We start from the raw sequence: 12,766 nt of genomic DNA on the forward strand, positions 1-12,766 counted from the left end.
TCACTTTGAGCACTTGATTTTATACCTTCTATAGATGGGCTTTAATCCCACGGCCCAAATCTGCAATCACATGCTAGTAACTTTTCTTTTTCCTTGTCTCCTGGGTCAATAGGTAAGGAGAGCAGTTTTGTGTTGGAGTTACCCCCATCCTGTGCCGCCATTTGAGCAGCCAAAATATTCTCTTCCCTATGTTTGAAAACCTCATGTTGTTGACAATCCTCACCTTCCCCCATTGTAATCATCAAAATATCATTGTTATTCCCCACGTCTATACCCGAATCATCTCGTGTCCTTTTCTCTACTCTTTTTGTACCAGGACGCTGTTGTACCTTCACTTGTAGTGCTCTATTTGCAACCTCGTTCTCCATTTTTTTTTTTTTTTTTGTCATTCTTAGCAGCAATGGTGCCTTTCTTCCCTTTTTCTGTATGAGACTTCATGGGGCGTGAGTTCTCAGTGTGTGCTGGTCGCATCACAACATCTCTGTCCTCCTCTGTAATCTCTTTTTCATTTTCTCTAGCCCCATTATTATCATCGTGATTATCCTCCTCATTATTCACAGTGTTAGAATTCCCCACCTGTTTCTCCTTCGTCTTCCTCTGTCTGTGAACTTTTTGCACTACGTTCCATTGGTCTTGAGCATTGATTACTTCCTTTATTCCCTGTTCAGTCTCCACTGGATTAGTAACATTAGCATTAGAAGCAGCTTTCTTCAATGGACAGGTTTCATTTCGATGACCATAAATGCCACAATTGGTACATAATAAATGCAAGCCTTCATATTCCAGATAATGTTCTTCACCATCAAGGTTAAAACCCTGCATAAATTGCTTTCCTAATTCAACCAAAACACAAATTCTAGCAAAATGACCTCTAAGCTGACATGAAGTATTCATATCCACTTTGAATGTTTTCCCAATTCGGTTACCAATAACAATCAGTGCTTCCTCATCATAATACTCAAGAGAAACTTTAGATAATCTAACGCAGACTGCAACTTTATCTATAGTGGCTGTCTCAGGTCTGAATTTTGGTTGCCAAGGTTGCACAGTCAAATAGTGATCATATATCATCCATAGTCCCCCTATTAATGCATTGGAATAATCCTCTGTTTGAGAGCTTGACCACAAAGAAGCCATGGCCAATGTTAATCAGATTGATGATTCCCCTCTTTGCCCACATGCTCTATAATCTTGATTCCAGAGCCTTCTAGCCGATGCTTCTCCCTAACAGCTTCACTATCACCACCTTACTCCATGCCCTGTAAAGGCGTTTTTTCATTTTGTTAGAAAACGTGAAGGTTGGGAAGTTTCTTTTTGGATCCTCTGTTGTCTTATACAGAGGTTCATCATTTTCTTGGTCTGTTCCCTGTGATTTCGATGACAAGGTGTCTTCTGAAATCGCATCTTCATTTTCTATTTCATCATCAGATTGTGTCTGGGCTCTGTTAATGCCTTTCAGTTTTGTCTGCAAATGAAGACCCCCCCCCCCCCGGTTTCTAAATCTTTGAATCCTAGCTTCTGCCAATGCCCATGAGAAAGTAGGTCATTGTCAATGGGTCCATTCGTGATCTTCTTCGAACTTCTAGCCAGCAGGTCTTCTTCCTCAATGGACGGAGGAGCTTAAGCGTTTTTTCCAGTGAGAGCGAGCGCCATTTAGATCTTTCTATATTTCTTTCTTCATCACCAACACGATAGTACATCTGAACAATGTATATAATGATCCAACTATTTAATGTCTTGGTTCCACAAAACTAATACCCACCACATTATATTTATATTTCTCCTCACTTCCCCATAAATTTACTGTAGGACGTCTAAATCATACTGGACACACAATCACAAGATTCATTTTTCACTAATGTCTACTTATTAGCATGGCCAAGCCAACCAATGCTAGTGCTTGTTTCGCAAACTCTCATGATCACTTCAAAAAAATATATATATTATATTTTAGAAGATAAATTTTTTCTCACATGCTTTTTTTTTTTTGTACAGCACAAAAAATCATCTAAAATAAGTATTTTCTTGTTACACTCAAGTATCCTCCTGTCAAAGATAATCTTATTTAAAGCATTATTAAACACTAAATGTGTGCATTACAAGCTAGGGCCTTAAGACATATCAGACTGATGCAAGTCAATACAATCCCCCGGGGGGGGGGGGCTCTGAAAAAAACGTGTCATCTATTTGAAAGTATGCACCATGTGCAGCTGCCATGTGTCGCGCCCCACTATTTGCAAGACTTTACATCGGGGAGTAGATGATGTGGACGTCCGGGTTGGCCGCTGGGAGCTTTTTTCTAACTGCCATTATCAAATCCACATAAGGATGGTCAGCACCTACAGGTTCCAGAAGCAAACTCAGCTTCAACGGAATCGCTGTAAATTTTTGCCTTGTTCTGCTTAGCAGGAGACCCATTTTTTCCACCTACTGCATAAAATGTTGCTCCTTGGATCGTCATTGTTTCTGGAAGCACGATGGGATCAATTCAAATATCTAACTTGGCAATTCAAAAGTTCTGAAGGTAAAGTCAAAAGCACAAAATATTCCTAACCCTAATGCCACATGCATCATACATATACACATATATCATCAACTAATATTCTTTTTCTGCGATTTTATGATTGTCGTTAGCTTCTGACAAAATAACATATTGAATTATATTGAGGAAAAAATAAACAAGTGATTGATTGTTTGAATTCCAACAAATTAAGAAGTAAAGGTTTGAACGCAACTAGTAGTATTCTGCATAATGTCCAGGCAGTGGAAGAGAAATTGTTTATGTTCATAATTTCCTCCCCGTTAAAGCTACCTGTACATGAAAAGCTTTAGGAATGGGTCATTTCTAATGCAGCAAAATACACAAAGTGGGCCCTAAATTATCTAACCCGGATATAGGAATAGATGTTTGAACCTCTATCTGACTATACACTCAGCACTACTATGCTACGTGTGTGTGTGTGTACACATACATATATTAAAACTTCCATGACAACCACACTTATCATGATTCCCATTCTAGCGAGATAGGTCTCAATGAGAATTTTGGCCCTTCTATAGCAATTTGTGAGCTTAATCAAATCAAGAGTGCTCTCTTTAAGCTTCTTCAACATCAAATTTCAAACAAACTAATGAAATTAAATAATCAGACTCTACAAAGAGAGGAGGACGAGCCAACTAACCTCATGCATAGAATTCTCCCAACTGAATAGCGATCAAATATAACCAACCAAGAGCATTTTTTATTAACCTTAACAAAATAATAATAGTTTCCAACTGGATTACAACAAAAGTGAATGATGATATCTTAGAAATTGAAAATTCTAGAGTTTAAATCTTCTTCAACTATGCTTACCTTGCTCTTGCCACTCTATTCATGGCAAAACGTAACAGAAAATTGCTGCAGAATGGACAGACATACCAAAAGGGATTAGATGTGAGGATTTCAAATGTTTCTCTTGCTCTCACTTATTGGTATTAGATGTTCAATATATGGAAATTCATTGATCTGCACAAATACGCATATATAATACATGCCAACTAATCTTACATGCTTGATATTCATTATTAAAAACCAAAAAAAAAAAAAAAAACATGTTAAGGAACTTGTGTTGCAGATTAGTTTTCCATGATTTTTCCAATACAAATTGTCTCTAAAAGCAAGAACAGTAGCCATAACAACAACAAATCCTATCTCATTAGGTCAAACACCATTTTGTTCTATCAACAAATGACAATATAGTTTATAGTTGAACTCTAGTCTTCCTTCAACTTCGTTCAGATTTCATAGAACATCAGTATGAATTGGTACTCAGCAACAACTGTCAATATGAGATGCATGACTCATTTTGTCCTTCCAACCTATAGGACAGTATCCTCTTGGATTAAACACATCAACGGGTCAGCAAAAGTAGGAGTTAACTTTATGTCCTCAAATGTTTCCTTATGAGATGTCTTCTATTCAATGCACGCACATCTCCTGGTACATTCCAAAACCTCAAAATAAAGGAGCAAAATAAGCATAGCCCTAATCATGAATCTAACAGCATAAAAGGAGCATGCAAATATGGCGACAAAGTTACCAAATTTCTGAATTTTAAACCAAACAAGGCAGCATTGTGAACAAGTTATTGGAACAAGAGAGGGAAGGAAGCATAATGAAAAAACTTTCGGCATATACCTAATATAAGCATCAGTCATCACATTCCTTGAACCAGCATCAGAGGTGAAATTGACTATGATTTCTAGACTTCTCATAAGCAGCTAACAAATTTTATAAAGCTACCAACCTTTTGTCAAGACGTCAAGCACTTGCAAAAAATTCAAGACATACTGTTCACAACTTACGAATAGTGACAACTCTTACAGATATATTGATTGACTATATATAAAATCATATATTTCTTTGGGTTTCTACTTGCACATCATCTTTCTCAAGTCGAAGAAGTATCATAATGCCCTCTCTCTGAGTGGGTAACAAAAATGGATCATTCTCTGCCATAATCCACAGGAAAAAGAAATGCATCAATAGCCTTGATCTTATCATGATATCCTAAGGATCTCATTTCTTATCGTCTTTGCATTGAGGTTCCCATAAGAATTCTGCAGTCTGAAGAGGTTTTACATGTCCTTTGAGAAACAAAGATCTTTTCCTTAAAAGATCTTCAAAACATAAACATTACCAATAGTCTCCACATGAACATGAACCACCTTTGAAGTGGTGAAACCGGTTTGAATCCCTAACAACAATGTATCTTTGTTCAACGAGTGATATTAACTTAATAAAATTATGACAATCTCCACAGACTCTCAGATTTTTCACAATTTGAATGGGAACTTCTGGAACCGTAGCTATTAACCCAAAAGCAATGGCCAACCTTTCACTATGTTGAGAAAGAATGGCTTCTTTGTGTTCATCCTCAACATCATGAAACACATAATTTGTATCAGGTTGATAACCTGCATCCTTCAATCGGACATTTAAATCAGCAAGCTTTGAGTAAATTTGATCTGACATAGGATGTGATGAATCACCAGCCAAGAATGAGTATGTCTTATTTTTTACCTCAATCCAGCTATACCCAGCTTCCTTTTTCACTCTTCTCTTGTCCATTAGCTTTCTCACATTGGATCTCTCCTGCCACTTTCCTGCTGCAGCATACATATTAGATAGCAGCACATATGCAGCTGAGTGTTGTGGTTGAAGTAACATGAGCTTTTCGGCTGCAAGTTTTCCAAGCTCCATGTTTCGATGTACTCGGCAAGCTGCTAAGAGAGTGCGCCACACAGTTGTGCAAGGGGAAAATGGCATTCCGTTTATAATATCCATGGCTTTACCCAACAATCCTGCCCGGCTGTATAGATCAATCATGCAAGAATAGTGCTCCATTGTGGGGTTAATGTGATGATCCTTGACCATCATATTAAAATAACGTTGACCTTCATCCACCAAGCCAGCATGGGTACAGGCAGAAATGACACCAATGAATGTTATAGCATCCACTTCCATGTTTTGATTTTGTAATTTCTCAAATACCTCTAAAGCTTTGTTTGCATGACCATGTTGTGCATATCCAGAGATCATTGAGTTCCATGAAACTAGGTCCCTCTCCCCCTGCCTCCTGAAAACTTCATGTGCGCTTTCAATATTGCCTCTCTTTGAATACATAGTAACAAGGGCACTACTTACACACAAAGCATTATTCAGCCTCATTTTAATGGCACAAGCATGGAATTGCTTCCCCTGTTCAACTGATGCCATTGAAGAAGCACAAGCATTGATGATGCTAGAAAAAGTAAACTCATTTGGTTTAATCCCCTCCCTTGACAGCTGGAGGAAGATTTTAGCAGCTTCTTCAGTTTCACCTGTTTGTGCATATCCCGCTATCATTGCTGACCAGGCTATTATGTCCTTTGCTTCAATAACCTCAAAAACTTTAAGAGCATCGTAAATATTTCCTCTCTTAACATAAGCATCTAAAAGTGCAGTTCCGACTGAAGATGATTTCTCATAGTTAGCTTTGATAACCTCTGCATGTATTTGGAAAATGGAAACAGCATTTTGTACTTTAAGGATGGTAGAGTATGTGAAATGATTTGGTTTGACACCCTCCCGCCTCATTTGGGAAAACAAATTCACAGCATTCTTAGTGTTACCATTCTGCAAGTACCCATTGATCATAGCAGTCCACAACACCACATTCTGACCCCCACTCATCAGGGACAAAAGATCATGAGCATAATCCATTTCCCTGCATTTGAAGTATGCATTCATCAGTGCAGTTAGGATACCTTGGTCATTTGAATACCCACTCTTCAAAGTCCTACAATGTAGTAGTCTTATGAAATCCAAATCTTTAAGATTGGTACATGACTTAATAATGCTAACAAATGTCATTTGCGTAGGCACAACCCCTGCAAATTGCATGTGATAGAAAATTTCCAAAGCTTGCAAATCATGTCCATTTGCCACTTGTCCTGAAATCATACTATTCCAAGAAACAGAATCCTTGCTCTCCATACTATTAAAAATAGCTCCAGCATCTCTTAACATGCCTGACTTTGAATACAAATTGACTAGAGAATTGCATACAGGTGTTATAGTCTCAAAACCATGCTTTACAACCATGGCATGGACTTGAATTCCAGCATCCACTGCCTTGTGGTTAGCCAAAGCTCCAATAATGGTAGAAATAGTATAATGGTTAGGCATATATCCCTCAACTCTCATCATACAGAATAGTTCCAATGCATCATCATTATATCCATTCCATGAATAACCTGAAAGCAATGAAGTCCATGATACCACATTTCTCTCCTCCATCTCGTCAAACACCCTCCTCCCATCTCTTACACATGCATTTTTCATATACATATCAACAAGAGCAGTTCCTACACTAACATCCTGCAAAAATCCAGACTTTATACATTGACAATGCACTTGCCTGCCCACTAGGCCATCAAAAGAACATGCACAAACTTTCAAAACATTAGACAAGATGGGCCCTTCAATGGGTAAACCAGAACGACAAAGACATACAAACAAATGGAGAGTTTCCCTGGCCTGCTCATTGCGAGAGTAATAGAAGAGCAATTGGTTATATTCTTTAAGGCCTCTAAGAGGTATTTGATCGAACAGTTGTTGTACATTCTGCGAAGAATCGTGCTCCACACTCCACGAGAACTGGGGATTGACAGTAGTCGCATACGATTGAAATAAAAGCCTAGTATGGTATTGAATATGGTTTCTTCCAGTTCTAAGTGTTGGGTTTATCAAAGTGTTTGTGAGTAGCCTCAGAGAGGGATACACTGTCATGTTACTGATTTTGAAGCCTTTGATTGAGTTTGGCCAAAAATAAAAAGCTTCTGAAGGAGCCTGTTCCATTACAAGAAACAACGTCATCATCCATTAAATAGTGGAAGGCAATTTGTAAAATTTCTTGTAAATCACGATTTTAAAAAAAAAAAAAAGTCTAAAAATTGCAGTTGCAGACAAAATCCAAAGAATTTCTATGAACATTGCTTGATGTTAATTTTTTATGACATAAAGTCTTATGATACATTTTTTTAAAATTTTAGAGAGAAGGCATAAATGGTCTGAAATAATATTGACCCAGGACCTCTCATTTGCCCCCCCCCCAAAAAAAAAAAAAGAAAAAGAAAAACTCTTACATCAGTAGATTGCAAAATCTACTCGCCCCATTGACTAAAGCTACCAGCACCAAATCTAAGATTCAATGGGTGAGAACCCCATTAAAGTCATTTTATGTTAGGGGCAAGAATTGTCACACCATCTACACTAATGCATGACCGGCACGAAGCATAAGGTGACCTCCCCTTGTAAGCCCTTTTAATTTGCTGTTTTCTATTTATAATGGACAAAATCTACTTCACTAATATAATATCAATTGATATTATAAATTCATCCATGAACTTTTGTATAAATATTCAGCATAGATCTCTTTACACAGTGAACTTCCCAAACATATTTGTAACCACCAACCATTTATTCTTTCATAATACGAGACACTTTTCTCTTAATATAATAAGGAAGCGAACATTATGTCTTAAACTTTAGTAGAGCAACTTTTATTTACAACTAAATAACAAGTCATCATAAAATCAACTTGACCATAGCAATTATTCTGATTATCCAGTAGGTACGTTGATTTTTGCCATCCGAAATACAAGTAACTTGGTAAGTAAATGAAGTTTCGTCACACAGCTTATTATTAAAATAATTTAAGAGCAATTAAATAAATATTGATCATAATTGGTTATCTCAAGATGAGAGTCATACCTCAACAATTCAAATCTATAAAATACTTGAGGTAAATATGAGTGAATGCATTTTTGTTGACAAAGATTTTAAAATATAAAAGAGATAAATGTTATCATTAATATATGCATAAAAATCCAAACTTGATATAATCATGCTTGAATTTAACAAAAACTAAAACTAAAAAAAAAATCATCAGTTCGACTTAAATAAAAATTCAATCAAAAACTTTTCAGTGATAAGAATATCAAGCGCAGCACAGAGGCTATGAATATCAAGTGTGGATGCACAATCCACAAGGGTAAGTAACCAATCAAATGTTCTGTGTCTAGTTGCCCTGATTAAAAAAATAAGTTCATAATCTTATCAGAAATCTTTTCTTTTTTTTTATGTTAATTGATGAAAATTTGTCTCCTATATAATACTCCTCCGATCCTAAATATAAGAAGCATTTTGTAATGTAATTTACAGTACAAAAAGGGTCTTATATTTAAAACTAGAGAAGTATATAAATAAATTTTATAAAACGTTCCAAAATCAAATTTCCAACTTCCTCACAAATGCATTAAATGTATCATATATTAATGAAAGAAATCAAATTTGGAATTCAATTGAAATGATCAGTTATTAACTGTACCGTAGCTCTATTTGTCCTTCAGGAACTTCAATCGACACAATAGGAACTCATTAACATTGCATATCACCTATACGAATACTTATGAAAATCAAGACTGTATGGTACCCAAACATTTATCAGCTTAAATCAACCTTTTGCTCTCATAAACAGCTCACAGGTATTAAAAAGTAATACATAGAACAACACACTACATAAATTATTTAAACAAATCCAACTTCTATAAATAACCATAGCACACACTTAATAAGAATAAATGTTTAAGTAATGTACTGGCGTGGTGTATTCTTTATTCACCCTTGCTGCCGAATTCTTTCATTATCAATGCCTAAAAGAAAAGATACCATCCCCTCTCTTTATACATGCTTCACAATTCCACTTAAGTTTCAACATAGCATTGAACAATCTTAACCGAACTAGTTTCCTCTTCTACACATTTTCCCAAACACCTTGTGTGTGCATTTGCATTTTTAAGGCATAAAGCGGCACCATAATTCATCAACTACCAACCATAAAAATTCAAGTATCCAAATGATTTCACAATGTTTCCTAATTTCAATTTCTTCACAAAATCTATTTCAGAATCCAAATAATTCAGAACCCAAAATCCAATTCATTCCTCTAACAACATTAACGCTATGTTTGGTACGGAATTTTTGGAGGGGAGGGAAGGAGAGTTGCTCTCCTCCCCTTGTTTGGTTGGTGTAATTTTTTAGGAAGGGAGGGGAGTCCCTCCCCTTCCCTCGTTTGGTTAAGATGTTTTTTAAAGAGGGGAGGGATTCTTCTCCCCTCCCCTTCCCTTCTAGCCTCCCCTCCAAAAGTGGGGTTTTTTGGAGGGGAGATGAGAGATAATATTTCAATTCCTTATATACCCTTTTGATTTGTTAACCTCTAATCAGTCGTAAACATTTCTACATAAGAGAGTTTTTTTGAGCATCTAACAAGAGGTTATTAAGATAATTGTCTCCAAAATTAGTGAGCATTTGTAAATTTTTTTTTCTCTTCTTCTAATTCCAAGAGGTTATTGGTATTTTCTTTCACCTTCAAGGTCTTTTCTCTGATTGAAATCTATCACTCGTGACTTTTTATCTTGATATTCTAAAAGTGTGTGACTATATCTTATAAATCAAAATTGGTGAATTGTATTATATATATAGTTATATCTTAACAAAATAAAAAAAGTGAGAAAATTCATTTAAATTTTATGAGGCTAAAATAGTCAATTTTTTATTAGAACAAAATAAGGTATTATTAAAATTACTCCCTCCCCTCCCCTCCAATCAATCCAAACCCCTCCAATCAATCCAAAACATCAAAAATCCCTCCTCTCCCTCCCCCTTCCCTTTCCTCCCCTCCCCTTTTCCTCCATCGAGCCAAACACAGCGTAAGCGAATAAGAAAGATTATGAAAATACCTATTCGAGTGTATCTTCTCCTTCCATGCGTCAACTAAATAAAACCCCAAATTCATCTCCTCTTTGAACGATCAGCCGCAGCCAAGAAAAGGAATTCAAGCCTCACCCAGGCCTCTCACGGTCATAGGGTAGAGAAAAGAGACCCAATCTGCTTCCATACTCACAGCACAATGGGAAACGCATAGACGCGGCAAAAGGAAAGAAAGAAGCTTTTTGAGTTCGCGCCTTCAACACAACCCACAGCCACTAGATTCTTAACCCCTCACGGTCACAGGAGAACAAAGGAAAACAGAAGATTGGGTGAGTAGAACAAAGTCTGGCCCTCCCCATTGGAGTTCGCGCGTGCCCGCGCGCCCACTGACGAAGAAAGAAGAAGCAAGACGAAGGAGGAGGATCGAACAAGCCTCCCAGAAAAAAAAAATCCCTCCCGCTCCTCTGCTCACGGATGGAAAGGAGGAAAAATTTAGAAGTCCCCGGTTCTAATTCCAGGGTCATTACAAGAATATATTTGAATATTGGGAAAATCACAATAAAAAAATTACAAATTAAGACCCATAACAATATTAGTATGGGTTTTAACAAAAAAATTTATGCAATTTTTCTAATTTCACAATCTTTTTTTTGTGATTTTTCCTTAAACATTTTTTCCGACAAGTAAAATTATTAATCTCTTTACATTAGTCAAATATAAGAAATTTCACAACTTTTTAAAAATTATTTAGATTTAGATTTAATTAAATTCACTATTTAAAGTAAGATAAAAAAGACAAGAACAATAAGCGATAAATAGGTTATTGAATTTTGTAGGAATCACTATGTAAATTCTTAAGAATAGCATCTGAAAGAAAAGAATTAAATCATATTTTTAGTCTTTTAATTTTAAATGAGGTTTTAATTTAATTCTTTAACTTTAAAAAATACATTTTTAACCTTTTAACCCTAAAATTATGAATAAAGATGATGATATTAAAATTTTGAATGTGATAAAATACTTTCAAATCTTAAAATATTAATTTAATTTTCAAAACAACCATCATTATTACAAAAAAATTATCATTTAATATTATTAGTTTTATGGTTAAAATACTTTTTAAAATTAAGGACGAAACTGAAACTACGTATAAAGTTAAAGAAATCAAATATATGCTAAAAAAATTGTTAGGCAAAATTATAGAAAACATTTAACACATTTTTTTGTCATTTTCCCAATTTGTTATGCCATGAGTAAACATTTTCCTTTTGATTGAACTTCAAAAAGAAAAAAAAAAAAAAGAACAAATGCGTTTGTTTATCACAATGTTGTATTTTTAGTTATATCGTAGCTCATTCAATGTTTCAGCGTTTAATGACTTAACATATTCATTTGTTTAGTTAAATATTGGTAGCTAATTCATGGTTCAATGTTTAACAACTCTTTAATAATTACGGCAAAAAAATAGTTCTCTTAATATTTTTTTTATAAATTAACTTTGAATACAAATGTAAAAATACTCATAAACTTATACCAACAGTAAAATATGCACCGACCGTTGTAATCTTTTTGGAATTGCAAAAGTAACCATAAACTTTCAAAATAAAAAGTATCATCACAATTAATCGCTACCACATTGGCCATTAGTTTGACTAAAACGCTGACATGGAAAAAATAACAATAAAAGAAAAAGAAATTGCACTAAGGTCTCATGAAAAGAAAAATACTGCAAAAAGGTTTCTAAAAATCTTGTATTTGCTGAGGAGTCCCAAAGAGATTTGATAGCAATTTAGTGAAACCTGAAAGAGCTTTTTTGCCCCTAGTAATATAGACAGAAAAGGCACTAAAAAGATAGAGGGAGAAGCGATTTTCGACACGTTTTGAAGCTCTCGCATGAGAAAGAAGAGAAAAAAGCTAAGAGCATCTACCATTAGTGAAGTCCAAAGACCTCTCATCTGAATTATCTCTAGCAATTTCAAGGTTTAAATCTTTGTTTCCTCTCCATACCTCTCCTGCAAAATTTTTAGTTGATAGATTGTGTTTGGGTATGAGCATATAAAAATCATTCTTACCTTCAACTTTAAAGCTTTTATTTTTGGTCTAACGTGAACAAGTTAAGCAATGGAAAGCTTCAGTTTTTAGTTTAGTGCATGTTGGTGATTTAAGTGGGGGTTTCATTATAGGGGGTAGGATGATGACGAGTAATCTGTTTTTAGGTATATTATAAGTGGTTTTGCTCCTTTTCATCATGGTTTAGTGGAAAAGGATAAAAAAGATGAAAGTTGGTGTAAGTAAAAACTCTTACTATAAAATGAGATATTGTGTTGTCAATATAAGCCATGATAGTTGTCAATATAGGCAAGTTATGATAGTTGTTAATACAGGTTGTGATAGTTGTCAATATTGTTGTTTCACTTTTTAAAGAGAATTGTATAATGCAAGTTTATATTAAAGATGAGAAGCATGTTT

The 12,766-nt window shown here is 35.2% G+C and overlaps 2 protein-coding genes across 3 annotated transcripts; both read right to left on the minus strand.

Annotated features, from left to right (window-relative positions):
• Window positions 1-345: 345 nt before the first annotated feature.
• LOC114759153 (uncharacterized) lies at window positions 346-1,137 on the minus strand. The gene has a single exon (XM_028948247.1). The coding sequence runs from the start codon at window positions 1,135-1,137 to the stop codon at window positions 346-348; it is 792 nt and encodes a 263-aa protein (XP_028804080.1).
• Window positions 1,138-3,597: 2,460 nt separating this feature from the next.
• LOC114759143 (pentatricopeptide repeat-containing protein At2g27610) lies at window positions 3,598-10,713 on the minus strand. Of its 2 annotated transcripts, XR_003741883.1 has the most exons (3): window positions 10,327-10,713; window positions 4,181-7,375; window positions 3,598-3,976 (listed from the first exon to the last, which is right to left on the minus strand). XR_003741883.1 is itself a non-coding variant. In XM_028948235.1 (2 exons), the coding sequence occupies exon 2, from the start codon at window positions 7,313-7,315 to the stop codon at window positions 4,679-4,681; it is 2,637 nt and encodes an 878-aa protein (XP_028804068.1). In that variant the 5' UTR covers window positions 7,316-7,375; window positions 10,327-10,713; the 3' UTR covers window positions 3,598-4,678. The 2 variants fall into 2 exon arrangements, 1 of the variants encoding a protein (XP_028804068.1); XM_028948235.1 differs by having other exon boundaries at window positions 3,598-7,375.
• Between the last annotated feature and the right edge of the window lie 2,053 nt (window positions 10,714-12,766).

The sequence above is a fragment of the Neltuma alba genome, unplaced genomic scaffold (assembly GCF_004799145.2).
Source record: "Neltuma alba isolate B1F8T4 unplaced genomic scaffold, ASM479914v2 tig00010801_pilon, whole genome shotgun sequence".
NCBI classification, from domain to species: Eukaryota; Viridiplantae; Streptophyta; class Magnoliopsida; order Fabales; family Fabaceae; genus Neltuma; species Neltuma alba.

Excerpts from the sequence above, each read along its gene's own strand:
- LOC114759143 (XM_028948235.1), bottom strand. The coding sequence starts at position 7,315 with ATGACAGTGTATCCCTCTCTGAGGCTACTCACAAACACTTTGATAAAC.
- LOC114759153 (XM_028948247.1), bottom strand. The coding sequence starts at position 1,137 with ATGGCTTCTTTGTGGTCAAGCTCTCAAACAGAGGATTATTCCAATGCA.